Below are 26,445 nucleotides of genomic sequence, written 5' to 3'. Positions count from 1 at the left end.
AAGATTATCTTTCCAGAAGCAAGTAAACATTATGATATTATACAACCAAGAGGAGTGTATAGTGTGTTGAATATGCACTTGGGGGGCTTAGCTTAAAACTAGACTTTGCTTTTTTATTCATTCAATTGGTTCCTATCCTATGCCTTTTGAGTTGGATTTTGGGACCAATCTATTCTATAGAATCATTGATGGGCCAAATGTTGTATTGACCAGTGCATTGTCTACTTTAGCAGTCCATCGATCAATGGGTCTGGATCATTTCATCATTGTGAATTTGTGATTGTGAAGGCCATGCTTCTTCAAAGCCCACAAGGTGGTCTTAATTCATTTCTATTTATTTTAAGCTTATTTTATTGATTATAAAAATAAGAATGGTGATAGAGAAGTTTTGTTTTGTAAGATTGGGTACAAATGAAGCTGGACATGGCAGTGGGCCTTATTCTATACAAACCCATCACGCGGACATTAACATATAGGCCCATGATTAGCCCTAAATCTGGCTACAGGGAACGTGTATATATAAAACCTAATTCCAATTTATTTACTTAATGAGCCATATCTAGTAGAGTTCAAACCTGTGAACGCTGTGGGGTTGATTTCTCTAGTAGTAGTAGTTGCTTACGACTGGTGAAAGAGACACATCCCTGTAACCCAACTCATATACCTAATACTATTTTGTTAAGTATTTGTCTTTCCTCTTCACGTTTTTGCTTTATCTTGTTTGTCAGCTAATGATATTATCTTCATTTTGGTCTTTTCCTGTTTGGTTTGTGGCATATTTAACCGCTAAAAATTAATATAGGGAAAAGATGTGAAAAACCAAAATTGAGCAATTTTCATGAAGCTCCAAATAAAATTTTTTATATATTTTTTTTGGACTTGAAGCTGCTCAAATCTTAATGCAAAATCTTAAAAAGTCTTTTAACGATTAGAACTACCAAAAAATCTTTTAAAAAGATTTGCAAAATAACCCCTTCATCATACTAGAAAAGAAAGGGCTCCAGGGATTTCTCTTTCGGTCCGATTGATCAAGTCTGTATCAAGCTTTTCTTTATCGAGATTTCCTTTTTTGGTTGGCTCCAAAATATAGTTAGTTCGTAAGTGTCGAGAGAAAATTCTCCATGAATTAATCATGATCAACTAAACCACGCAAATTAAAGGAACCAACAATATGAGCCGATATAATCTATCTGCACATGTTCTTCGTAAGTCTCTAGATTGCCGGTTGAATGTTTCCAGTGGGTCCTGTACAGGTTATTTGATGCATATTTTTCTGACGGCCCATTAGTCATTAGATGAACCCCATGTTTATTCAAGTAGAATAATTAAATTTCACAAGTCCCCAGTTCCAGACGGACATCTGCTCCAAATTAATAAACCTCTGGAGTCTGGATTCAGAATCTCGATCGGTTACAGGACGGCCGGTCGATTAAAACAAATTAATTGTATTCGGACAGGAACAATTACAGACTAATTGCAGTATTGTATAGAAAGGAACCATTTTGTTCGGAATAAACAATTCATGAAATTTAGACAAGGAGGTGGCCGTCAAAGGATGGTCCCAATCGAAAGCATGTATCAATTATCGCCACGTGTAGGGCGAAGACTCGAACCATAAAATAATAAAATAAGAGTAACCAATAAACAAAGGCCTAGCTAAGACGTACTGTAGTAGAATATTTTAGAAAGCTTCCCAAATCCCAAGTCCCAACCATAGGGGTGTGTGTATAAATATGAGTAACAGAGGTTGAAAGAAGGTCACAAGTACTTATAATTAGTAGGTACATACGTGGAGAGAGAGAGAGAGAGAGTAGCTGGTAGCCTGGTAAGGCTGGTATATATGAGAAAGGGAGAGCGGAGCTAGCTAGATCACCGTTCACCGATCGATCGGCAATCGGAGAAGGAAAAGACAGGGAGGGACAGGAGGCAATGAAGATGGTACAAGAAGAAATACGTAAGGGTCCGTGGACTGAGCAGGAGGACCTCCAACTGGTGTGCTTCGTTGGCTTATTCGGAGAACGGCGATGGGATTTCATAGCCAAAGTTTCAGGTTCGAAGGTGGCGGGGGACACTACTGCTAGGTAGGCTTATTTGGAGGGGGGTGGGGGAAGCTACCTTTAACCGCCTGATTTTGTTGTAGGTTTGAACAGAACAGGAAAGAGTTGCAGGTTACGATGGGTTAATTACCTGCATCCCGGTCTCAAGCGAGGACGGATGACGCCTCAAGAGGAGCAGCTCGTGCTCGAACTCCACTCTCGTTGGGGCAATAGGTTTGATCATCATGATCGATAAATCGGTCTTTTTTCTTTCAATTAATCTTTATATATACCACATATCATATCTGTAATCTGTTCCTGTTTGCTGTCTCCACTTAAAAATTTTATTTAACCCAAGTCACTCACAGATGGTCCAGAATTGCTCGGAAATTACCAGGCCGAACTGACAATGAGATAAAGAATTATTGGAGGACGCATATGAGGAAGAAAGCACAAGAGCGAAAGCGGTCTATATCACCTTCATCATCGTCTTCTCAGTGTTCTTCTCCTTCCACAAATAATCCTCCAGCGGCTTCATCAATTTCATTGCCCGAAACCCATAACGGAGAAGGAATAAGCAGCTTGCACAATTGTGGTAGCTCTACTGATCTTTCTGCCGTGAGAGGAGAGGTGAGCGAGGAAGCCGATGCGATATGGTACCCCATGGATGATCAAATATGGAAGGAGTTCCCTTCAGTAGAAGAGGCGATTAGTGGGCCAGTTTATGAGGGACGCAAGGACGAAGGGTGCAGTTCCTATCCTCCCATGGCTTCTCCTTTATGGGACTACTGTTGTTCCGACACACTGTGGAGGATGGACGAAGAAGAGATCAAGATGATACTTCCCATGGCCGACCATTTTGTTTCCACCTATGGACATGACAGCAGAGAGTGATACTTAGAACCAAAAGCTTGCTTCGACGACCATCTTTGTCCATATGTATCTGTGACTCCGAAATTCTTAACTAGACTCTATAAATTAAACTCTCTCACTCTAGGTTATATATATAGCATGAGGCTTTTCTCGGCATGTGATGTCCAATTGTCCATGCATAAACCATAAACCATAGTTTGTCTGTGTGTGTGTCCTCTTTGCAAGTAGACAACCTCACTTAAATGTTGACATGATTGTGCATGTAAGACAAGGGAAACCCTTCCATAGTAGAGGGAGTCCTGGATCAGATCTCTGGTTTCGTTTGTAACATTGATTGAATTGAAACATAATGTTGTGGTATCTATACTGATTGATGTTCAATATATTAACTACTAATTAACCCACTTCAGCGCTTAATTACTCTATATATAGTAGCAACCTGTAACCCAAGCGTAGACCCTTCTAAGAAAAAATCTAAAAAAAAAAAAAAGGAAGAATACCACCGGCACTCTCTAATAATTATATTAAGCTGGAAAACCCAATCCAGCATACTTGATTTGACTCCATTACTTGAATAATAATAATAATAATAATTAATTATACTGATCACCTTCATAATTGTCACTGTAAATAATTATATTAAGCTGTAATTACGCTCAAATTGCCCTGAGGAACTTCTAACATCCAATCAGTTCCAATTACCATAGCGGGTCTAAACTTCAAAACTTAGAATTTTGTTGTTTGCTGGTAATCACCAAAAGTCAGAATCGATCAAAGAAACTAAAAGGCTTATATACTAGCTTGTATGTGATAGAAGATAGAACTAGGAAGGACTATAAACTCACTACCTTGTAGTCTAAGTAACCTTGGAAAGGAGATGGGTGGACCGCTTTGGTTTAGTTATTTCGTTGTTATTATTATTAATGTAATATTTTAACATGTTTTTTTGTTTTTGTTCGAAAGAATGCCTTTTGGATGAGGACAAGGTGAAGGTGCGGGCAATTAAATCTAATGTTCTTAACTTATTCATAATCAAAAAGTTGAGTTGACAGAATGGTGGTTGTGGGGTTGGCATTGTAATTAGTTTGTAACGGGCCGGGCAGTTAAAACTTAAAAGATGAAAAGTTACGCATGTAAAGTACTGCTTGATAAGATAATAAATAAAATCTCCCTCTTTTCCTTGTTTCCTATTCTTCATACAGGAGAGGCTTGATTAGTGGCTTTAACCGCCCAAATCCATCGAACTGATCGATGCTGCTTACTTCTCCATCTAGCTCTTTCAGTCAACTAAGGAAGTCTATTTCAATTAATGGTCACGCTTGTCCAATCTAATTGCTTCCGTAGGACCCCCCATCAGACTATCAGAGGATGTTTCTATACCAAACGGCTTGGCTCTCTGTGCCTACGTCATTGTATTGATAGCAACTTATGCACTATATATTATCAAGGGGTTGATTGGTGTCGGAATGGAAGTTGAGTTGAGCACCATCACCCAAGACCCAACTTCAATATTTTAAAAACTAAAGGAAAAGAAAAAAGTTGCATAGTAATTAGTATACACCTGGCGCTCCTATGAATTGCTAACGTAGGTTTCCCGTGGATTACTTAAATTATTGTAAACGTCTGTACATATTTCACAGGGCCTACATAGTGGACGACAAGACTTAACATGATAGAGGCAATGCCCAAGTTATGGCGTCCAACAATTAATAAATTACGCACCATAATCTTTTATGATTTATTATTTTATGTAATTGCACCCAAGAAAAATAACATACTAGTACAAGCTCAAAGGTGAAGTTGACGACGGTGCGCTCTCAAACTCCAAATCCAAAATAAACACTGCGAATTGGTGGTCCGCAGAATCCACCAAAACCACACCACAACTGCGGGTACCCATTGATCTTTTTATTAGAATTTTACACTACCAATTAGGCAACTATCAAGTAATGAACTTTGATCATGGGCACTCGTCCTTTGTCCAATTGGCTTGCACATCATTAACTGTTTTTTTAATCTCTTAGTTTAATTAATCATAATTCATAAATGAAATTGTCTACTAATTCTTACTTCTATCGTTATCTTCTCCAGGGAGATGCCATTTAAGGTTTTCAAACTTTCAATTTATATAAACGGACCAAACCGTTAATGAAATTTAATATATATATATATATCCTATAGCTACTTTGTCTATAAAATAAGAGTATAAACTAACTTTTACGTTTTAACTAAAGCCATCCCCAATCCGTCAGTCCTCATTATTCAAATAATTGCTAAAAGAAGAGCTTGTTTGCACCGCCACTTGGACTTCAGACTGTAGATACATATTCAGGAGGCATTCCAAGAACTGTTGAAGTTGCAAGTTGCAACCTTTCTTTTTCCTTTTCCCTTGGACCTACTTTCAGATTGCACAATCCGCACCTATACAAACAAAGTAACAAAAGACAGACAAAAACCACTTCTACGATCATCTTTCGACGAGTTCCTGCTGCCAAAACATCCCTTGTATGTCCTCTAGATGCCCTACAGGATGGACATGCTTATCAATCCAGAGAGCAGAGAGTAGACTAGTCGATGTCATTATTAGAGCTTGGAAAGCCACACCAGGAGATGTGGATGGGTAGGGCCGGCAGGCAACCCTCGCAGTCTTCGCGCTCTTGAGGCAAGGAATTGCCCCCCACGGCCCACCCCAAGTGCCAAGTGTTTTTAAGAGGTCCCACAACTCCCACCAATCCACCATTCGTTAGCAGGTTTTGTGTCCTTAAATGCCATTCCAGCACGCAGAAATGACAATAACACGTGGGTGAAGGATGATATGAACTCTCAACAGATAGATTTCATATGGGTAGAAGTAGAACAAAAACTAACGGTGCAAATTACAAAGCAAAGCCACTGCTATATAGGGGGTGATTGGAGGTAAATAACCATGTCACCATGGCTTTGGCGCTAGCCAATTGCCAATATTCATTTTATTATTGTATTCGATTGTGACAAGGATAACACTTGAAAACTTTCTGCTTAAATATTTAATAGTAATTATCTGTGGTCCTAATCCGTTGTTAGAAACTCTGTGCCTCTGGCAAGTGTCTTCTTCTGCTTACCTAAGTGGGGTCCCTATTCCCTACCCTAGAAGAAGCCCTGTTCATTCTGCAGTGCACTATCGTGGGATAAAAATACAGCACAGTTTAAAAAGTTGTCATGACATGTCATACTCTACATCAGACGCATAATCTATGAACATCCCGATTAAAGCGGATAATTTACTAATAAACAAAAAGGCGTAAATCAAATGCGTACAGATCCATAAAAGACCACCTCAGCAGGTCCAGTCATGTAAACATGATTGTCTTTCTCATTCCATTCGATCTCCAATGGCCCCCCGGGAAGATCGACACTGCAACTCTATAACAGCAAAAAGGTTTTAAGTATGAGGAAAACTGTGGAGATTTGGTGTTAAAACCATCTCCTAGAGTCACCTGAAATCATACCATATACTACTTACCCTCTCAGACCGACCCTCGAGAACAGCTGCTACCACCACTGCACAAGCTCCAGTTCCACACGCCAGTGTTGCTCCTGTAAATTGTACACCAGTTTTAGTTGAGCAGCCCAAGTTACCAATCAAAAAAGCCCAACTGTGATCGCCCAAAGCAAGCTTTTCGTAAGAAAAAATCATGCAAACTTTTGGCCTTGCAGGTTCTTTGGATAAAATGATTAATAAAAAAGCTATGGCATTTCAATCAAACTAGAGGTATAACAATTTAAAGTTTTATATACAATATATTTCTATTTTATTACATGATACATCCTATGAACACTCAAATACCTTTTATCTTTAGAGTCCCTCAGAAGATGTGTAATGCAAGAATATTTATATATTGTATTTCTTATTAAGTTACGGTTTTAGCTTCTGTTACATAAAAATTTTAGCCAAAAATTCAAAACTGTCTTAAAATTCAAGGATGAAATAACAACATTTCAAGTTCAATCACACATAATGAAAACCAAAATGTTGGTGAAATCTTAACAAAGTAATTAAGGTGCAGAGAACCATGCTAGTTAATTTAAAGGATTCGGGTATCATGGATCTCACATCCCATACAACCAACCGATTCCTTTCTTTGTCAACATGAATGCAGTTCAATCACCCTTTGTTCAAGAATGCACCCACAATCCAAATGCAATAATCTGGCTCTCAAGTATTTGATATTTTTCACCAGAAATAGAAAGATAAACAGGACTCCCATTCTATCTACTGAACATAAGAAGGGACTATCCAATATATGAAAATCTCCTGGCAAAGAACAGTTTGTAAGTGATAGAGAAACTAACCAGCACCACGCTCCCAAACACGCATTTTCAGGTGAGAGTGAGAGAGGACTTGCACAAATTCTGCAAAAACATCACAGAGGAGGATCAAACACCACTCAATAACAGAAAATAGAGCAGCTTAGGATCCAGACATCTGCATAACATCAGAAATCAAGAGTGAATGGCAGTGACAAGCAATGAGTTTAACCTATAACTTCAACAAGTATTACAAGAATGCTACAGTCAGTGCTACAACTAACAATATGTCAATTATCAGACAATTCTTAAACAGTAGTGATCCAATGAAAGAACAATAGGACCATCATGCAAGATTGTAAGTTCTCCTTCGTAGCTCATCTTCAAAGTTAGTCTGTGTAGTCCCAAGCCATACTCCTAAGCCCAATGTTTTTAAAATTTCTTTAAACTTTAGAATTAAAATGTCCATGAAGGCATGAATCCCGACATCTTAGTTTAGACTTTGGAATTTGATTTCTTTATCTGTATATAATATTTATTTGTAGTGTCTCACTACTGTACTGATGTCTATAGTTTGAAAGTCTAATTATTTTGTTCTTGGTTTGTGAAGATTCTGAAAGTTAATGTAAAGTCATTTTTCTATTGTTTGATAGATTTAGATATTTTTTTACAGGCTCTACCATCTATTTTAGAGCTAGTCCTGACATTTAAGTAGGACTACAACTTGGCTGCCCAACCTGAACTTTAGCACAGGTTCGGCTTGGATTTTCAGGCTCCAAGCTGGGCCTAGGTCTGAAAACTCTGGCCTGACCTAAACACAGATTGGGATTGGGTTGAGGCTTCAGTTAGCTTTAAGCCCAGACCGAGTTCACCTGACCTTTTATAATGTTTACCCCTATATACATTTGTTTATTAATGTCATGTACTTACACCAGCACATACCCTAGAAGGGCTAGTGGCAAATAAAAAATATTTAAGAATCCAAGTTATCTTCAAAATTCTCTCTAAAATTTGGCGACTAGAAATATTATTTAGTTTATTAAACAAACATCAGCATAACTGCAAATGCTCCAAGAAAGATACTAACTAACCTGTGTTAGTTCGGGCAGGGAACATTATGTGATGCTCAAATTTTGGGCCTAGCTCTGCCAAATTTAAGTCATCAATCTGTAAAGTCTGTTAACAATACAAGGTAAAACATATGGAAAAATTAATACCTCAACAATTGTAAAACAATGAACTATTTTGCTATCCAAGCAACCTAATAAAACAAGGAAAAAAAAATAGAACACAAATAAAACAAGTAAAATAAATAAATGTGAACACAAATAAACAAAGATCTTCTTCCACCTCCCTAAAAGCTTCCTTTGCCAAGCAACGTCTGCAAACAGCTAGGCAGACAACTTAGCCAAGCAAGGGGTTCAAAGACAGTTAATGTATTGGGCTCTGTTGTAATATGGGTTGGGGGGTTTGCCTAGTATTGGGCATGCTTATTCTTCACACCTCCTTGTTGTATCTTCTTCCTTTAATTTAATAAATCTATTCTTTGTGGTTGCTGATAAAAAAAAGTACCACAAAATTAGGAAACCTACAAAAAAGTCCATGAAGTTTCTTCTTGCGCATCTTTCACTTTGAATAAGATTGTTGTTTTTGATAGAGCAAAAGAAAAGGAGAAGAATATGGAAATGACTGCCTAACATGAACTAAACACAATATGGGGAAAAAAGAAGCTTTGCATGCGAACAATAAATGCCAAGTAATCCTAGTCTGATTCAAAAAAAAAAAAAAACTTTGTTTTGCTTTGTACCAAAAATTAAACAATGAGGATTTCACATGCTAAAACATGCAAATAAGACTTGTTTTTTGCAGAGCAAAAGAAGAACAATATGGAAATGACTGCTTAACATGAAATGAAAACAATTTGGGGTAAAGGGACTTATTGGGAATGTAAACAAAAATACTAACATACGAAGGGGCTTATTTTGCTTTGTACACACAATGAGGGTTTCCCATACTAACACATGCAAATAAGACTTGTTTTTGATAGAGAAAAAGAAAAGTAGAACATAGAAATGATTGCCTAACATGAAAGTGAACACAATATGGAAAAAAAGAAGCCTATTGTGAATAAGAACAATAAATACTAACTAATCCTAGTCTTTTCAAAAAATAAAAAATAAGCATACTTTGTTTTGCTTTGTACCGAAAGTTACACAATGAGGATTTCCCATGCTAACACATGTCACATTCCAGGTTACACCATCAACCTCCAGTTCTGATCTCACAACAGCTTGATCCTTATTTGCTGGTAAATTGGTTGGAATATCTGATGCCGTGAGTATGGGTTGACCCATATCAACTCTCACCTGAAAATGAAGTTAATGAATTTACTGTAAGTACATAGCACCACTAGCTAATGTGACAATATCAACTTCTTCTTGGGACTATGAAGGAATTTTCATAAAGAAAAGGTAACATATTCTCCAAGGCATCACATCAAATTTTTTTTGGGGGGATCAATAACAGAAAATTCAAAGGCATCACATCAATTTCAGAAGATCAAAGAACCAAAATGCCAAAAGCATCACCAATTACAACAATATTTGCTCATAAGAAAAAAAAAATTGGCTGATAAGAACATAGACACAATTCTACAATGGCTTGAATTAACCCAACCAATTCCACTGAAAAACAAACAGATAAATAACTCCTCATTATGGAAGATGGCTAGTATCATTTTTTATTTAACTATGAAATGCTACAGCAGAATCAACCCAACAGCCAATTTCTTTCAGTTTACTTTGCCAAGAAAATTAATGGCAACTTAATCACTTCGACCCTTCACAAGCAATAAATGGTACATTTGTGCATGTTGACAGAGTAATCTGACGTCATTGGCAAAATGAGGGCATTTTACTTGATACACATGGGGTTTAGTTGGCATTTTGCCATGTCAAAGTAAAATAGAAATTTGCTTGGCATTTGCTGGAAGAATAGATTTTTTTTTATCAATAACAGAACCAATTTCATTAATCAAGAAGGGGATGGGTACAAGAACAACAAGGGAGAGATAAACTCTCTTAGCCCACCCAAAAGAAAGAAGCTTTTACAAAACAGCCCACAACAAACTATCATTTCCCACCCCTTGTTTAGCAAGAGTGTCAGCAAGTACATTGGCATCCCTTCTCACCCATTTGAAGTTCACCTCCATCCCCTGAAGCAGTCTCAATACTTTTCTTTTTTTCAAACATAATAGGACCACCATCCCTCCTCCTCTTCTCCTTGGAGCCACAAAACTACAAGCTTCGAGTCACCCACAATGTTCTTTGTTGGAAGAATAGATAGGCAATTTTCAAGTCAAATCAGTTAATAATTAGGACATTTGTTTAAAAATTCATAGAATTGGCAACAGGAACTATATATATATATTAAAAATCAGGAGAAAAAACTAAAAACCTCCCCATGCCCAACCCCCGTAAAAAGTCTGCTCAATTCAGATATCCAACTAAAAAGAGAACCCAGATAATTATACCCAAAAGTCCTGAAAAAAAGGATGCCTACTAGCAGAAAATCCCCATGGAGATAGTCCCCAACACCTACTGACCTACAATGCCACTCAAACACCCAAATTACCTAAAAACTCATTCCAAAATGCTACCCTGCACAACACATACCATTCATCTGAACTCAAGGGATTAACATTAACTTAAACAGCACTTGATCTGCCCCCAGTTATGACCCTTTCCTTCTTTTTGCAATGGGAGTTTGGAATTCTTCCACTCCATGTGTATATACATATATCTGTGTGTAATGGGTTGGGAAAACAATTAGAATTTAGTCTTTTCTTCTAGAATTTTTGCAAGTATTGTTGAAGCAGTGAGGTCAATACAGTGAAGTGATGACTAGATTTTTTTGGCCTCCCTGGTAGATGCAATAACTTGATGGCATTTAGACATTGACTAGTTAAAGCAAAAGAAAGATTTATTCTAAAGATATTAATGCAATCTCATATATAAGACTGGATACATTGAGATAAGGAGTTATGGGCTTTATTTTTCAAAGAAAGAGTGCACCTTTTGACTATTTCAACTGCTCTGCCCCCTTGTCTGTTGCAAATCCATATCAACATACTGCTAATTGGAAGATCTGAAAGAACCCATCCTCCACTATTTTTCTTTTATGTTATGCTCTATTTCTATTAAACATACCGTCACGCAACCCTTTGCAGTCATAAATGTTTAGAGGCAACTAGGCATGCATATAACAAAATATAAGCATATACGATGGTATTCTAAATAAATCTTTAAAAGGTCAACTAGTCATTAGTTGACCAAGACAATGCTTCATCATCCAAGATGACCACATAAGAGGTATCGATTGACTAATTAGTGATGCAGTCAGTATGGCCCTTAACTAATTAGTTGGACAACTAGTCAACACTTTTATAACATTGTGTTGAAGTTGTTGATCCTAATTGTCACTTCTTTTGATAATTATCCTAATTGCCATTTTTGTTATGACAGATAATCTTCCAAAAAATCACTTCCCCATTAGCTCCACCATATTCATGTACCAGAACCACACAGTTAACTACAAGGAAAGGTTTCCAGAAGCACTTGAATAAGATAAATAAAACCTATAAAGTAAAAAAAGAAAAAAAAAAACAAAAATTAAGGATGCAACTTGCGTGGGCCAACCCAAGCCTAGAATGAACCAACCTGCAATTCTACATGGGCTGGGCTTGGATTTTTGGTCATCACGCTGGGCCTGGGCCCAAAACTTTGTGCTTTCTTATTTTTCGGGCAGGGCATAAGTTATTTATTTATGCATATATATGTGCATATACACATGCATGTATGTCAAATTTCAATACGGGCTGATTGACCAACCTGAGCCCAGACCTGGCTTGAGCCTAACCCAAATATGTAAAATTTCAGTGCTGGGCCTGGGTTGACCTTAAACCTGGCCAACCTGCCTGACTTGCATCCCTGTCAAAAATATATGCCTACCCAACCGAAAAAAAATGTATAGTCTCAGATCATTAATATATCACATCATACTTCACACTTAAAAAAATATATATATACCTTCCCATTATCTTGGATTTCAGGAACAATCAGGCCAGCACCAGTGTGGATAGTAAAACTGCAAAGGACAGACAAATGATAAGTGGAAAACATCAAAGCCAGTGCATATACAGAGAGATTGTTTCCAAGATTTGAACCCTGGCAACCCAGGTTGCAATGGAGCAACCCAACAGTTGCACCAAGGTCCACCCTCAAAACAATGAAATAACTATTCTTCATACTTTCAGCCATTGGTTATAATATTTTATCTACTATCATAGATTAGCCAATATACATGTTTTAAGCAATATGAACCACGATATAGAGAAATTAAAAGTAAAACAACTGTAATCCTTCTTATAAACACCTAATATGCACAATAATACCAATTTGAAACAAAAGAATGCCTGCAGAATCATGTGAACCTTGAGGTCGAGAGGTATTCTATTATGTCATGCAAACTTTTAACCATGCAGTAACAATGAATTTCTGCCACACAGAAAGTTAATCCAGGAACTATCTGTTACACATTCTGGTCCTTCTCCTTATGAATCATATACTTTTGTTTTCTTTGATTTTTTAAGTAAAATGGGTGAGAGGTGACTCCTTTTGTGAAATGCAAAAGAGGACCAGAACTTGCCATGTGGAAAAGGGTGATAAACATATTGACTCCATATTGATCACAAACTTAACTGCGACATAGAAGCAAGGTTCAAATTCAGGATTTGTAGACTTAATATTTAACCATCCTTCATTAACTAAAGTCTGATGGTGCGCGATCTGGTTGCTCCTAGCTGGATGGCAGCTCGGACTTCGGTTGCTTAGCTAGCCGGTCGAACTACAAGGAAGAGAAGTTCAGAGAACCCAGGGTGGCTAATCCGGTGTGGTTGCTCCGATGCTTAAGTTAGTATCTTGGTGCGAGCTGAAGATCTAAGAGTAAGAGAGCTAGAATGCAATGAATCGTGTGTACCTTGTGCTATGAGGGTAGGTGCCCTTATATAGTTGAGCTGTTGTGGGTCTCACGAAACACCTCCAAGATCCTCGACCCGCACTGTTAGGAGTCCGTTCCACACCAGAAGGAGGACTTCGTGCCAGCCGATAAGGCTTACCGAGTCCGCTCGGTCTGGGCGGGATGAGGATTTCGTGCAACGTGATCCCGAAGGGCTCAGAGACAGCTAGCTTGCTTCTAGAGTCCACTATGTGTCACCTCGGTAGGTTGGGCCATCCCGAGCTACTCGGACCTCAGTCTTTGCCGAGATGCCCGAGACACCCGAGGTAACCTAGCCCACTGAAGGGGCAGGAAATGTTGAGTCATAGTCTAGTCAGCAGGTCGCATTCACATGTCCACTGTTTAGTAGGTCAGGCCAAATCAACCCTCATCAAAGTTCATTAAGTTCTATAGTTAGATATGGTTGTATAGCTTATCAGCTTTCGGGTCAGTTTTTAAAGCATTTCTATGATGCTCAAATATAGATATAAGCATGGACATGGATACAGATATGAGAGTCTCATGTAATATGCTTACATCATGTGTTTATATCTAGTTTTTTAACCAATGTTTTAAAATGCGGAGACATGATGCGAGGCGTTCCACTACCTAGAGGTGTGAGGCGTAGTTCAGAACACAAGACGCGTAAGCCTCCCGAACACAAGGAGGCGTAAGCCTCCTTAAGAGGAAGGGGTTAGGAGGAAGATGAAGAGGAAGGAGGGATCTCATTTTTTTTTATTTTTAATAAAAATCTTTTATATTAAGAAGGATAAAGATGCATAACATTAGTTGAAAGAGGGGGTCTTGTCAATGCGGAGGGGTAGGGGGCAAACCACTTTCTTTCCCCTTATCTTTTTTTCCCTTCCCTTCCCTTCCCTTCCCTTTTCTTTTCTTTCCTTTTCTTTTTTTCTTCTCTTTCTTTTCCTTTCCCTTCCCTTTCTTTTCCTTTCCTTTTTTTCTTTTTTCTTTTTTTTTTCTATCTTTTTATATAAGATGTGCATGAGGCGTACGCCTCATGAAAAAAGCGCATGAGGCATAAAAAAGCGCATGAGGCATATGCCTCTTGCACCTGAGGTGTACTTCTAAGAGGTTCAGTGCCTCTAGCATACGCCTCAAGGCATTTTGGGAGCGCCTCTATGCCTCCCACGCCTTTTAAAACATTGTTTTAAGCTAAATGACATTTCTCAAGACTTATGTCTTGCCAATTTTAATGAAATTTCTAATATGTGCATATATTTTTGTAGTAAAACATACCACTTCACAGATTTTAAAAGTGTCAATGCCATAGAGTACATCTATACATGCAGTAGTATCAAGCATGATACCAGTACACCAAACATGCACAGGTATCTAGGTAGCTGGTAGCATAGATTCTAACTACTTTAAAAATAAGGTGACCCAATAAGTAAGAAATAGGGATCAAATAAAGACTCCAACTCTTGGAATAACTTTAATATCATTTTCCTCATCCTACTACAACTAAACAAACCCAAAATCATTCCAATGGTGACCCAAAGAAATAGAAATACCCAAATCCCGCCAATGACTGACATCCCATGACAAAAATGACCATAACTCATTCAGATCATACCCAATTTACAAAATCTTGGTCTCATTGGATAGATAACTCAATTACCTATCTGATGGCACCAAAATCATGCAACTGACAAGTTTAGTTCCTGAAAAACAGGACAAAAGAAAAATGACATGATTGTATCTTCAAGTTCTCAAACTTTTCAAAAACTATCTAATAAGACTATAAACTAAATTGACCCTTTAACATGACTATCTGTATTCCTAAGACACAAAGAAACTAGAAAATCATCATCATCATCACCCAAGCCTTATCCCAACTATATGGGGTTGGCTTTATGAATCCTGTTTCGCCATTCCGTTTTATTTAATGCCATATCCATTGTTAAATTATGGGAACTTAAGTCATTTCTAACTACTTTGACAGTTTGACCCAAGTCCTTTTTTATCAACCCCTAGCCCTTCTAGCCCCTTCAACTTGCAATTGATCACTTCTTATGGGTGCTGTTGATGGTCTTCTATGCATGTGACTAAACCATCTTAGTCTACTTTCTCTCATTTTGTCACCTACAGCAATAAACAAACTAGAAAATAAATATAAAAAGTAAAAGAAAACCAAAATACAAATGATCCAAAAGTTATGAAATCGCCATTGAATGGAGAATTGGGAGGAAACTGATTTCCTTTCTCATAGATTCTTCCCTTGCTTGCATGCCTACATTAGAAAACATCTTTGGATAATATAATACAATACAATATGTTTTTTGATCAGTAAAGATGTATTTTATTTAAATTTCAGATTGTAAACAGTTTATACAACTTGGTGACGGAACTATTGATCCCTTTAATCACTCTATTCCAACCCTCATTACAGTGTAGCCCAAAATAATTGCCATCTCAATGCCCCTTGTTTTGCTAAACAATCAGCTAGCCCATTTGCACTCCTTTGGACCCATTTAAATTCAGCCTCAACCTCCTTTTGCAATCTTCTCCACTTACCTAATCGCATGTTTAAACGTCCACGGGGTATGGTTGTTGTTTGCTGCCCAGGAAAATACTACTTTTGAGTCCCCTTCCGCCTCAACAGGTCTGTATCCTAACTATTTGGCTAGCTTTAAACCTTGTAGTAATGCCAAAAGTTCAGCCTCCAGTGAGTTTCCAGTGCCAATCGGTCCTGAGAGCATACCCAATATCCTTCTTTCAGAATTTCTGAACACTCCTACTCCTGAAAGGCCCGAATTTCCAAAGGAGCTCCCATCAAAATTCAGTTTAACTTTATTGCCTTTTGGTGGTTTCCACTCCAGCCTTACTTTATCTCTTACTCTCGATGATTGTGCTACTTCGAACTAGGTTCTTAGAATGCCTGTGACTGAGGAGACATGAAAGCTATCCAAGGATTTTACCCAATGAGCTACTTTCACCTTGATGCTATCAATCATTTCCTCCATTGTTCTGCTTTCTTTCCAAGAAAAACATGTTATTCCTCTCTTCCCATACCACCCAACAAATTTCTGCCTTTATTGCTTTCGACATTACCATCCCTCTCTTCTTTCATTGTCTCAAGAAGTCACAGTTGAAAAGTCCTGCCACATCTTGAGGGGGAGCATACCTGCAGCCAAAGAGAGTACAAAAGAATTCCCAAATTTGAAGCACAAAAGAACAGGGTATCATTAAATGAGATAGGGTCTCACAACTTTCCTTACACAAAGAACACACATGAGGAGAAAGGCAAATATATGGCCTTCTTCTCTGCAGCATATCACAAGTGTTTACCTTACCAAGGAATATTTCCCAACAGAAGGCTTAAATCTTCGGGGGAATAGGCTTGCACCAAATTTCTTTCACAAGGAAATCCCCATCTAGGGGTTAGGGGAAGCAAGTACTCTGAAGAAAGAAGATTAAGAAAAGAGACCCTCTAGAGAGCCTACCCAGATTCTAGAATCTTCCAACAAAGGGTCCAAGTGAATTTGCCCTAGAAGGTCAAGCAATAGGATTAAAGACTCACATTCATTTTCCCTTAGTCCCCTTCTGAAGCCCAAGTTCCAATTGACACTATTTGGACATGGTGTTCCCAAGCTTCCCCCTTGAGGTTTGTTAGCGCAAAGAGATCAGGAAAATGGTCTTTAAGTGGGGTTTGCTACCTTGTCCCACATCAAACCAGATGGAATTGAGGAAAGTAGGGTAGATTTCATGAATTGCTTTCCAAGGAGAAGCCAAAGAACTGTGGAGGGAAATTTTTGCATCCCAGCCATTTCCATCCACCCCATGAATGCTCTCGATCACTTTTTGCCATAGTCTATCACTCTCAAAGGGAAACCTCCAAAGCCACTTACCTAGAAGAGTTGTGTTCCTTATCAGGATGTTATAATGCAATACAATATTGTACCAGTTCAATATATATATATATATATATATATATAAACCATTGTTCATGAGTTTTGAGTTCTGAGTGTACCAGGAGATTTGTAGAGAATCTAATTAACTTATAGATAGAGATGCAAACCATGGAAGCATACAGTAGAGAACATGATTTGCAATTTTCTCCATATTTGCTGATATGTGAAAGTTCCCTTTTAATTTCAATGATATATATTACAAATTGGCAACAACAAAATCAAATGAGTTCATTAAATGTGAATATGAGTGAAAAAAAAAACATTTCATAAGACCATGTTTGGTTGGTTTCTTAAAAATTAGTATGAAAGGAAAAATTGTAGGGAAGTATTTGAGGAATTTCATGAAATTTCTTACAACTTTCCCTTTCACATTTATTCTCTAATGAACCAAAGACAGCCTAATCTACTATTCAAGCAGGAAGGAAAGAAAAGAGGCATAATTAAAACAAACCTCTGGCAATATATTTTAACTTTGATATATCTAAATTTTGAGACAAATTGTTGAAACTAACATTATGACTACCTTTTTCGACTATAGTAAGACATATTTCAACTGCAGCCAAAACTCTTGTTATGGATGTCAGTGAGTCCTACATGATCAGTACATTTGCTCATTAAACTTGTCATATTTGTTACTTATTATATATGATCTTTTTATAACATTTCACTTTCTAAGTATCAATTATATCCATGTCTATGCCAACATTTCCTGTAGTCCCATCAAAGCATAAATTCCTCCATCATCTGGTCCACCCCCTAAACTATAAATTATGCACCACTTAGAAAATGTCCATTAAGTTTCCCATGTTTGAAGCATTGAAATTTCTATACAAAATTTCAAATCTTGGTGAGAAGATGAAAATGAATAAAAGACCAAGGAGTATCTATGCATTATAGTTATGAATATTTTACTTTTCTATACAGGAACAAAACATGTCAAAGTATTGCCACCAGTCTTGTAACCAATAGATTAGATGTGTCTTCCATATGATGCAATCATGCAAAATGCAACTATTTCAAAGCTCACCTTGACTAATCTTCTCTTTTATAGAAAATATTCCATCCTATGCATGGTTCAATAGCTAAATAAAAGGTTTACTCACATTAATTGGTTCTGTGGCTAACACTAATCAATATGAATAGTCCAACATTTCATGTTCCTTTTTTGCATAAGTAACCCTTACAGAAGAAGAAAATGAATGCATGTATGTTGCTATTGCAAGATTTTTTTTTTCTGGTAGAACATTGCAAGAATGAAATTGGAAGCTTAAAGGATAAAAAGTTTAAAATTTCATAATTCTAGCGAAATTCCAATCTATATGCTCCTAAGTCTAGTAAACCATTGCATATTCAGAATTCAGATTAACATAAATGTTGTTGGTTGTGGGGAAAAGAAAGGAGATAAGCTATCTTAACAGGGAAATTGTTATTGTTTCTTCTCATCATTTACTACCAGTAGCTAACCATGGGAGCAGCAAGTGGAACAACTTAAACAATGGCTTTGTACACAAACGTCTAGTAAAGAATAAAGACTACATTAGTTACCAGATCTAACAAAAGAGATAGGGGGACTTGAAAAAGAAAAGTAACAATACCTTCGCCTTCCTTGCAAATTATCAAGCTCAGCAATGAACCGGGCAAAACATCGCACTCCATTACCACACATCTGAGTCAGTTGAGAAATTTAATGGAAGAAAATGTATGAAGAATCAATCAGGCACGCAATTATAAATTAGATTAAATAAATATGTATAAAAAGTTATTTTAATACAGACAGCACATTATTGTGATTGTAAGATCCATCATACTCAATTACCACATATCTTACCAACATGGAAGGTTATTATTGTTATTGTTTTTTCTCATCATTTACTACCAGTAGGTAACCAAAGAAGAAGCAAATGGAGGATCCTAAAGTCGCACTCGATTACCACACGTCTTATCAACAGGGAAGGTTATTGTTGTTATTGTTCTTTCTCGACATTTTCTACCAGTAGGTAACCATGGAAGCAGCAAGCAGAAAGGTAATTTCAACCGAGCTTATCTAAGTTAAAAAAAAAAAAAAGGTTTTTTCAACAGGATAAGATTGTAGATAGTAGTGAATCAAATAGATGTTATTTTCTCTACACTGCTGGCCTTAGTTAGTAGAAAAGAAATGGCAGTGTTTCAAGCTCCATAATGGAAATAATTGTCTGCATCCCCGGATTGTATTGATTTATATTTTTTTTGGTAATGTAGTTTATGTTTTCAGATTTTTTTTTTTATCAATAATAACATTTCATTACTTAATCACAAAAGAATTACAGAGAAGAAGATAAACTTTCTTATCTTCCAAAAGGAGCTAAACACTCCCGGAACAAAAAGGAAAAAATTACACTTGTGCCCAAAACATTGACTCCCTCTCGACTCCATGCTTAGCTAACCCATCCACAAAGGAGTTAGCTGACCTATTCACCCAGCTGACCTTAACTTCCATCTCTTGAACCAGCCACCTAAACTACCTCTCATTACTGTACATCCATAAACTGTTGTTTTCTTTATTCAGCCACCCTACCACCACCTCTGAATCCCCTTCAATGATGAGTTTTCTTATATTCACTTCCTTGGCTCTTTGAACTCCTTCCAAAACTACAAAAAATTCAGCTCTGAGAGAGTCACCCACTCCAATTGGGCCGGAGAACATGGCTGAGACAAGCCCATTCTCATCCCTAGACATACCTCCAATCCCCGCTCCAAGATTCCCCCGACTACTACCATCAAACTTCAGTTTTAAGAAGCCAGTCACTGAACAACCCTTATGTGAATCAAACCACTTCCTCAACAAATCAACCACTGTGAAATCTGTAAACAGCTCGGACGAATTCAGCCACTGAACAACCCTTATGTGAATCAAATCCCTCAATTCTTCATTACCTTTTCCTACATCAGAAAAGATTTTAGAATTCCTTTCCTCCCATAGGGCCCAACAAACAACAGCCCTCAAACATCTCCACATGGTCCTTCCCCTTTTCCTTCGGCACCTAAAGAAAGAAGGGGAAAAGAAGCTTTGCAAATTTGAAGGAGGATTCCAACTACACCCAAAAAGGGAAAGAGCCCACCACCAAACGGACTTAGCAAACTAGCAAATCACCAATAGGTGAAAACCAATCTCCCCTTCCGCTTTACAAAGAACACACCAGTAAGGGGATAAACATGTCTTGGGTCTTTTCTTTTGGAGCAGATCACTAGCATTGATTCTTTCCAAATAGGCTTCCCAACAAAAACTACCAACTCTAGGGGGAGTAGGTCTGCACCAAACCTCCTTAACCGGGAAGGGAGGGCCAACAGGACTAGGGGCTGACTTAAGACTTTGAAAAAAGAGGCACAAGAAAATGAGCCAGTGGGAGTAGGGGTCCAAATTCTAGAATCCAACTTAGTAGGGCCCAAGAAAACATTATCAAGGATACTTAGAAGGCTCGAGATACAGCCCAAGTCAGTATCTCTCACAGCTCTTCTCAAACCCAAATTCCAGCCAAACCTAGAAGAGGAAGGCGAAGGGGTAATAAAGGAAGACACTGACTCATTTTTTAAATCAGAGAGGGCATACACAGAAGAAAACAAATCCTTAAGAGCGGCATTCCCCACCCAAGTTTGTTCCCAGAATTTTATGGAAGTACCTGAGTTTAGATCATACCTGATGAGAGGGGTGATAGAAGGAAGCAAATCGTGAATGGCTTTCCACGGTGGCGTACTTGTGGTCCTTGCTCGGATCCCTGCATCCATTTTGCTTCATCCCATGTATGCTCACCACTATTATGGCCCATAGTCTCTCCTTTTCTATTGGGGGCCTCCATAACCATTTCCCCAAAAGAGCCATATTCCTTTTCCTAGTGTTCCCAATCCCCAAACCACCAAGCTTTTAACTTCTGGTCACTACCTCCCAACTCACTCTATAGTCCCTTTTATCTTCTCCCGGCTCCCAAAGGAAATCTCTCATCATCTTCTCCAACCTGTTAGATACCCTTGTAGGAATTTTGAACACTGAGAGGAAGTAAATGGGAAAATTAGCTAGAGTGGCCTTAATCAGTGTAATCCTCCCGCCAAGGGAGAGATAATTCTCCTTCCAAGAGGCAAGTCTCTTTTCGAATCTTTCCACCACCGGATTCCAAAAACTCTCCTTCTTCGGGTTATCACCCAAAGGCATCCCTAGATAATTCAATAGCCAACTTGAGACTTCACAACCCAGAATTTCTACACTTTCCCTAATATCACCCTCCTCCAAGTTCACACCCACAACATAGTTTTTTTCAAAATTCACCTTTAAGTTGGACATTTGTTCAAATAGTTGTATTGCCAACTTCAAATTCTTGATATAACTCAGGTTCCCACCTTCACAAAACAGGATCGTACCATCTGCAAACTATAAGTGGGTAAGGGGAATATCCTCCCTCCCTATTCTCTAACCTCTAACAAGTCCCCTAAAATCTGCTCTGTGAATCAACCTCCCCAGAACATCAGCTACCATAGTGAACAGGAAAGGAAAAAGGGGGTCACCCTGTCTTATTCTCCTAACAATTGGAAAAAAACCCACCACTGTCCCATTCACTAGCATAGAATAATTAACGTTCCAAACACACCCCAAGATCCATTTACACCATCTAGTCCCAAACCCAAAATTGGACATAACTTTCATTAAGAATGACCACTCCACCAAGTCATAAGCCTTTTCCAAATCCAATTTACAAACCATTCCCTTCTTCCTACTCTTCCTTAAGTTCTCCACGCTCTCATTGGCAATCAGGATCTGATCCGTTTATGTTTTCATATTGCCTCAGCATTGGGGTTATATTATATCTCTCCTTCTCACTTTGTGAGGTGGTAAGTTGATACTTTAGATTCCCTATTCATAAACGCATTCTCTTTTATCTGGATGACGAAAAAAAAAAACACATCCGGAAGTAACTGAGTTTTTAAGTAACTATGTACTCAACTTATTAGTAGTTGAGTTAATATTATATTTACTAGTGTCTTGACTAGTGTCAAACAGTCGACCACTGGTTCAACCTTAAAGTGATTCAATTGGAGAAAATTCAGTAATACTAGAATAAAAATAATCATGCATTTTATATAATTTAGATACCTCGGGTTCACTACCATCGGAATTGAAAATCCTCATGGAAAAATCAGTTCCGTTAATTCCAGGCATTGCAAATATTACTCCGTCGGCACCAATACCAAAATTTCGATCGCAGAGCTTCACCGCTTGCTCAGGAGTAACTCTAGGCTCCAAAGAATCTCGGTTGTCAACCTATTCAACCTCGTGTTCACAAGAAAAACTTAATATTGCAAGGGAAAAAGGAAAGAAAGAAAAGGATGAACAAATAGATAACAATCATAAAGAAGTAGAAGAAACTGGGATACAAACCATGATAAAATCGTTTCCAAGGCCATGGTACTTGACGAAATGGAGAAATCCGCTCTCTTTTCGATCAAAGAAAGAATTTTGAGAGATCTTCTCGGGAGTTTCGATGCTCATCGAAGAGGCCGAAATGCGAAATGTAGGGTTCCGAAGAGTGCCGCCTGATTTAAAGATCGTAGGTTGGATAGAAGATCGAAATGGTTTAACAGATACAAGAGAACGGCGAGAGTGCGAGGAGACAGATAAGGAAATGGAAGCCGCCATGGCCATGTCTTCGCCGCCGCACTCTTACTACAAAGTCCGACTGTTCGAGTTGTTTGGTTATTGCCGGAGGAGAAAATTAGAAATTTCCTAGAGAATTTGGCAAATTATAGATTATCACCCTGTACTTAAAGACGTTGTGATACTTAATCCCTCAAACTTTGTTTTTCGACAAAAAAAACCCCTGAATTTCTGGATTTCAGCACTTTGCCGTTAGTGTATGTCTGGCATCGATGCTGCAGACATTGTTGATGTGCGGTTGAAAGCACCGTTTGCCTTTATTTTTGTTTGGAATCGTTGCTGCCGGGTAGGACGTTTATTGGAGCAACAACAACTTTTTTTGTTTGGTACCAATGCTCCAGGAAACGTTTTCAGCACTGGTACCCATTATCCAGTGCCACATCACTGCCCTGTTGGCAGCAACGAGTTGCAACTTTAGAAAATGCCTAATTTGGCGTTGCTCCAAGCCATGGCTTTCCGATTTCCAAGGCATGGCTTGGAACACTGTTTTTATGAAAAAACGGTTCCAACCAAATACTCATTTCCTAGAGCACCATTTTTTCCTATGTGGCGCTGATGTGGCACCATTGCTCCAGGAAACGGCAACGATGCCAAACAACTGCTTAATAAATAATAGGTTCAGCGATGAATGTGAAGTTACGAAGTTCCCCATATGAGATTCGATGGACATGGAGAAAAAAGCCATAAAATGATGAAATGTGTTATTGTGTTTCCAAATAAACCCTTGCCACTTGCCAAAGAAGAAACATAGTTCATTTTAGAGAGTTTGTAACATAAGTAATCCAATCCAAAGGCCTTAACTGTCCAGCCCCTAAGTTTAGGGTGGCAGTCTTTAATTTACCTTTTATCTTTGGTATTACAAAAGCCTGTAACTCTAACGTCTCTATCTCTCTTTTCTTATAAACAAACTCCTTTCATTCAACTTAAGCAATACTTGTCTCTTTCCCCAATATTAGAGGATATACATCCCATCATCCCTTGATTTTTATATTTAAACCCTGAAACCTAAATTCTTTGTTACACTTCAAATGCTATACTTGTTGGATGGTGTATTCCTAATAGATATCTTTATATTTCACTAAGGGCATGCACGTTTCCTCTTAACTCTTACCTTTTAAGAGGAATATTTTGACTTTAAGAGAAAAATGACTGTTTGTTTCATCTTATCTCTTAGTTCTTATAACACAATCATACAACTCTTTGTTTTCTAATAATACCCCCAAAAAGACAAACAAAAACTCTTATATAAGGGGTAAAAATGGACATTTGATAATTCGTAGAATTCAGAAATCAGAACAACATTCAGAGTTCAGAGGAAAGAAAAGTTTACCAATACCAATATACCTCTTAATGTAATTATTATACCTTTAGATAGCAAATGAGCAGGCCATTAGGACTGTTTATGGGTCAGGTTGGGTCGATTTACTAGTGTTTTTTCAACCTATTTGACTTGGTCGGGTTACCTATAGATCAAACCGAAACCGACCCTCTATTAAGTAAAATCGACCTGGTTGGTTTAAGTCGGTTTGGGTTGGTTTGGGTTTCAACCAACTCCAAGCTTGCACAATGCACATGAAGTCAAAGGGCTAATATTATATATAATATTTCAAAATATATTTTCTAGAAATATATATTTAAAACCAAAACATATATACAAATATATCAAAAAATATATATTTTAATTTCTGGAAATATATATCTGATATATTTCAGAATATATATTTATTATTTAAAACTAAAATAACTATATTTAATAGATATTTTTTCAGAATATATATTTTTTACATAACTCGGTTTGGTTTGGTTTAGTTCGGTTTCGGACTAAAACCAAACCAAATTATCGGTTTGTTTATCTTTGCAACCCGAAACCGACCGGTAGTAAAGAAAAACCAGCCAACTCGGGTTGGGTTGGGCTAGGTTAGTCGGCTTGGTCGGTTTTGATTTATTTGTGAACAACCCTACGTACAGACCATAGGGCTTTGTTACACTTTTAGTATTTAATGAAACATTTATTTACAAGGTAAAATGATTTTTTTAACCATAAAAATTTATTATTAAAAGGGGGATTTTTGTTCTATTCAAGTGTTGGCACCTTTCCTTAGGCTCAGTTTGGAAAGAGTACAAATACAAATATGTAGAGTGCAAATCTGTTATTTTGTATGTATTTACACGATACATATTTGTGTTTGAACACTTTTCAAACTGAGCCTTAGGTGAAAAAGTCATTAGGCACCTAGGAAACAGGAGATGGGTATTGATGAAGGAAGATTTGGCCCGACCTCTTCATTATGTGACACGTGGCAGAAACGACAGCTCGGCAAAAGGGGCCAAGCCTAGGCGGGAACAAGGGGACACACCGCCGAACTGACCCACCTTGCAACAGCTCGGGATACACTTCGCCGAACTGACCCGCCTTGCAACAACTCGGGATACACTTCGCCGAACTGACCCACCTTGTAACAGCTCGGGATACACTTCGCTGAACTGACCCTTGTAACAGCTCGGGATACACTTCGCCGAACTGACCCACCTTGTAACAGCTCGGGATACACTTCGCCGAACTGATCCACCTTGTAACAACTCGAGATACACTTCGCCGAACTGACCCACCTTGTAACAGCTCGGGATACACTTCGCCGAACTGACTCACCTTGTAACAGCTCGGGATACACTTTGCTGAACTGACCCTTGTAACAGTTCGGGATACACGTCGCCGAACTGACCCTTGTAACAGTTCGGGATACACTTCGCCGAACTGACCCTTGTAACAGTTCGGGATACACTTCGCCGAACTGACCCACCTTGTAACAGTTCGGGATACACTTCGCCGAACTGACCCACCTTGTAATAGTTCGGGATACCTCCGAGCTCAAGACCGCCTCGCTCAACACTTCGCATCATCTTCTGGGCACCAAAGCCAAACAAGTCGTACCATGCCTGACACTCGGGAAGTCCGTGCCCGAGGGCGCAACGCCTAACTGACTTGGGATCTGACGTTTGGCAGCAGCACTCTAAACGGCCACCTGCCACCGCCACTGACGCCGCCACCTCCAGTTAGACGGTTAGGCAGTGACGGTTCTGTCTCAGTAGAAAGGACGACGGCCGAGTTGACAAGTACAAGGGTAATCATACCCGATCTGACAAGGGCCTCGGGACGAGTACACGAAGTGACTATAAGAGCCCCCTGCCCCCCGACAACGGAGGTATGCAAACTTTGCGCTATCTGGTATTACCTTGCTTTTGAAGGATTCTAACTTGAGCTTCGGAGCCTCTACACCGGGTTCCCCCCGGAGCTTTCCCATCTCTTCCGTTTCAGGTTCCCTGCTACCACATTCGGAAGCAAGGCAGCGGACAGCTAAGACCAGCCGGATCGCGCTCCATCAATTGGCGCCGTCTGTGGGAAAATGCTTCAAAAAGCCTCCCTCCAAACTTCGATACCCCTTTTTTCTTCAAAAAACCCAACACTCATGGCCTCCTCCAGCAACACCGGACGTGGCACGGAGACAAACGCCACCAGGGAGCAACTTCAGGCCCCCGTAGTGTGCGTTGGACAATTCACCATCCCCCTTTCGGCGGATGGGATCCC

At 38.6% G+C, this 26,445-nt stretch overlaps 2 protein-coding genes across 4 annotated transcripts; one reads left to right on the top strand and one right to left on the bottom strand.

Annotated features, from left to right (window-relative positions):
• Positions 1-1,757: 1,757 nt before the first annotated feature.
• Positions 1,758-3,273, top strand: LOC148870161 (myb-related protein MYBAS2-like). 3 transcript variants are annotated; one of them, XM_088968208.1, is made up of 3 exons: positions 1,758-2,050; positions 2,141-2,270; positions 2,405-3,273. In XM_088968208.1, exons 1-3 carry the CDS (start codon positions 1,930-1,932, stop codon positions 2,928-2,930), a joined length of 777 nt encoding a protein of 258 aa, XP_088824334.1. In that variant the 5' UTR covers positions 1,758-1,929; the 3' UTR covers positions 2,931-3,273. The 3 variants fall into 3 exon arrangements, with proteins under 3 accessions (XP_088824334.1, XP_088824333.1, XP_088824331.1); XM_088968207.1 differs by having other exon boundaries at positions 1,779-2,081; positions 2,169-2,270; XM_088968205.1 differs by having other exon boundaries at positions 1,779-2,081; positions 2,151-2,270.
• A 2,799-nt stretch (positions 3,274-6,072) lies between these two features.
• Positions 6,073-23,095, bottom strand: LOC148870160 (diaminopimelate epimerase family protein). Its single transcript, XM_088973160.1, has 9 exons — positions 22,584-23,095; positions 22,299-22,466; positions 18,775-18,845; positions 12,284-12,341; positions 9,383-9,562; positions 8,288-8,372; positions 7,242-7,301; positions 6,412-6,485; positions 6,073-6,311 (listed from the first exon to the last, which is right to left on the bottom strand). The coding sequence occupies exons 1-9, from the start codon at positions 22,845-22,847 to the stop codon at positions 6,195-6,197; spliced, it is 1,077 nt and encodes a 358-aa protein (XP_088829286.1). The 5' UTR covers positions 22,848-23,095; the 3' UTR covers positions 6,073-6,194.
• Between the last annotated feature and the right edge of the window lie 3,350 nt (positions 23,096-26,445).

This window comes from Nelumbo lutea, chromosome 2 (assembly GCF_056320005.1).
Source record: "Nelumbo lutea isolate HS-2025 chromosome 2, American lotus-T2T, whole genome shotgun sequence".
NCBI lineage: Eukaryota > Viridiplantae > Streptophyta > Magnoliopsida > Proteales > Nelumbonaceae > Nelumbo > Nelumbo lutea.
This window is presented reverse-complemented; position numbering and strand designations above follow the sequence as displayed.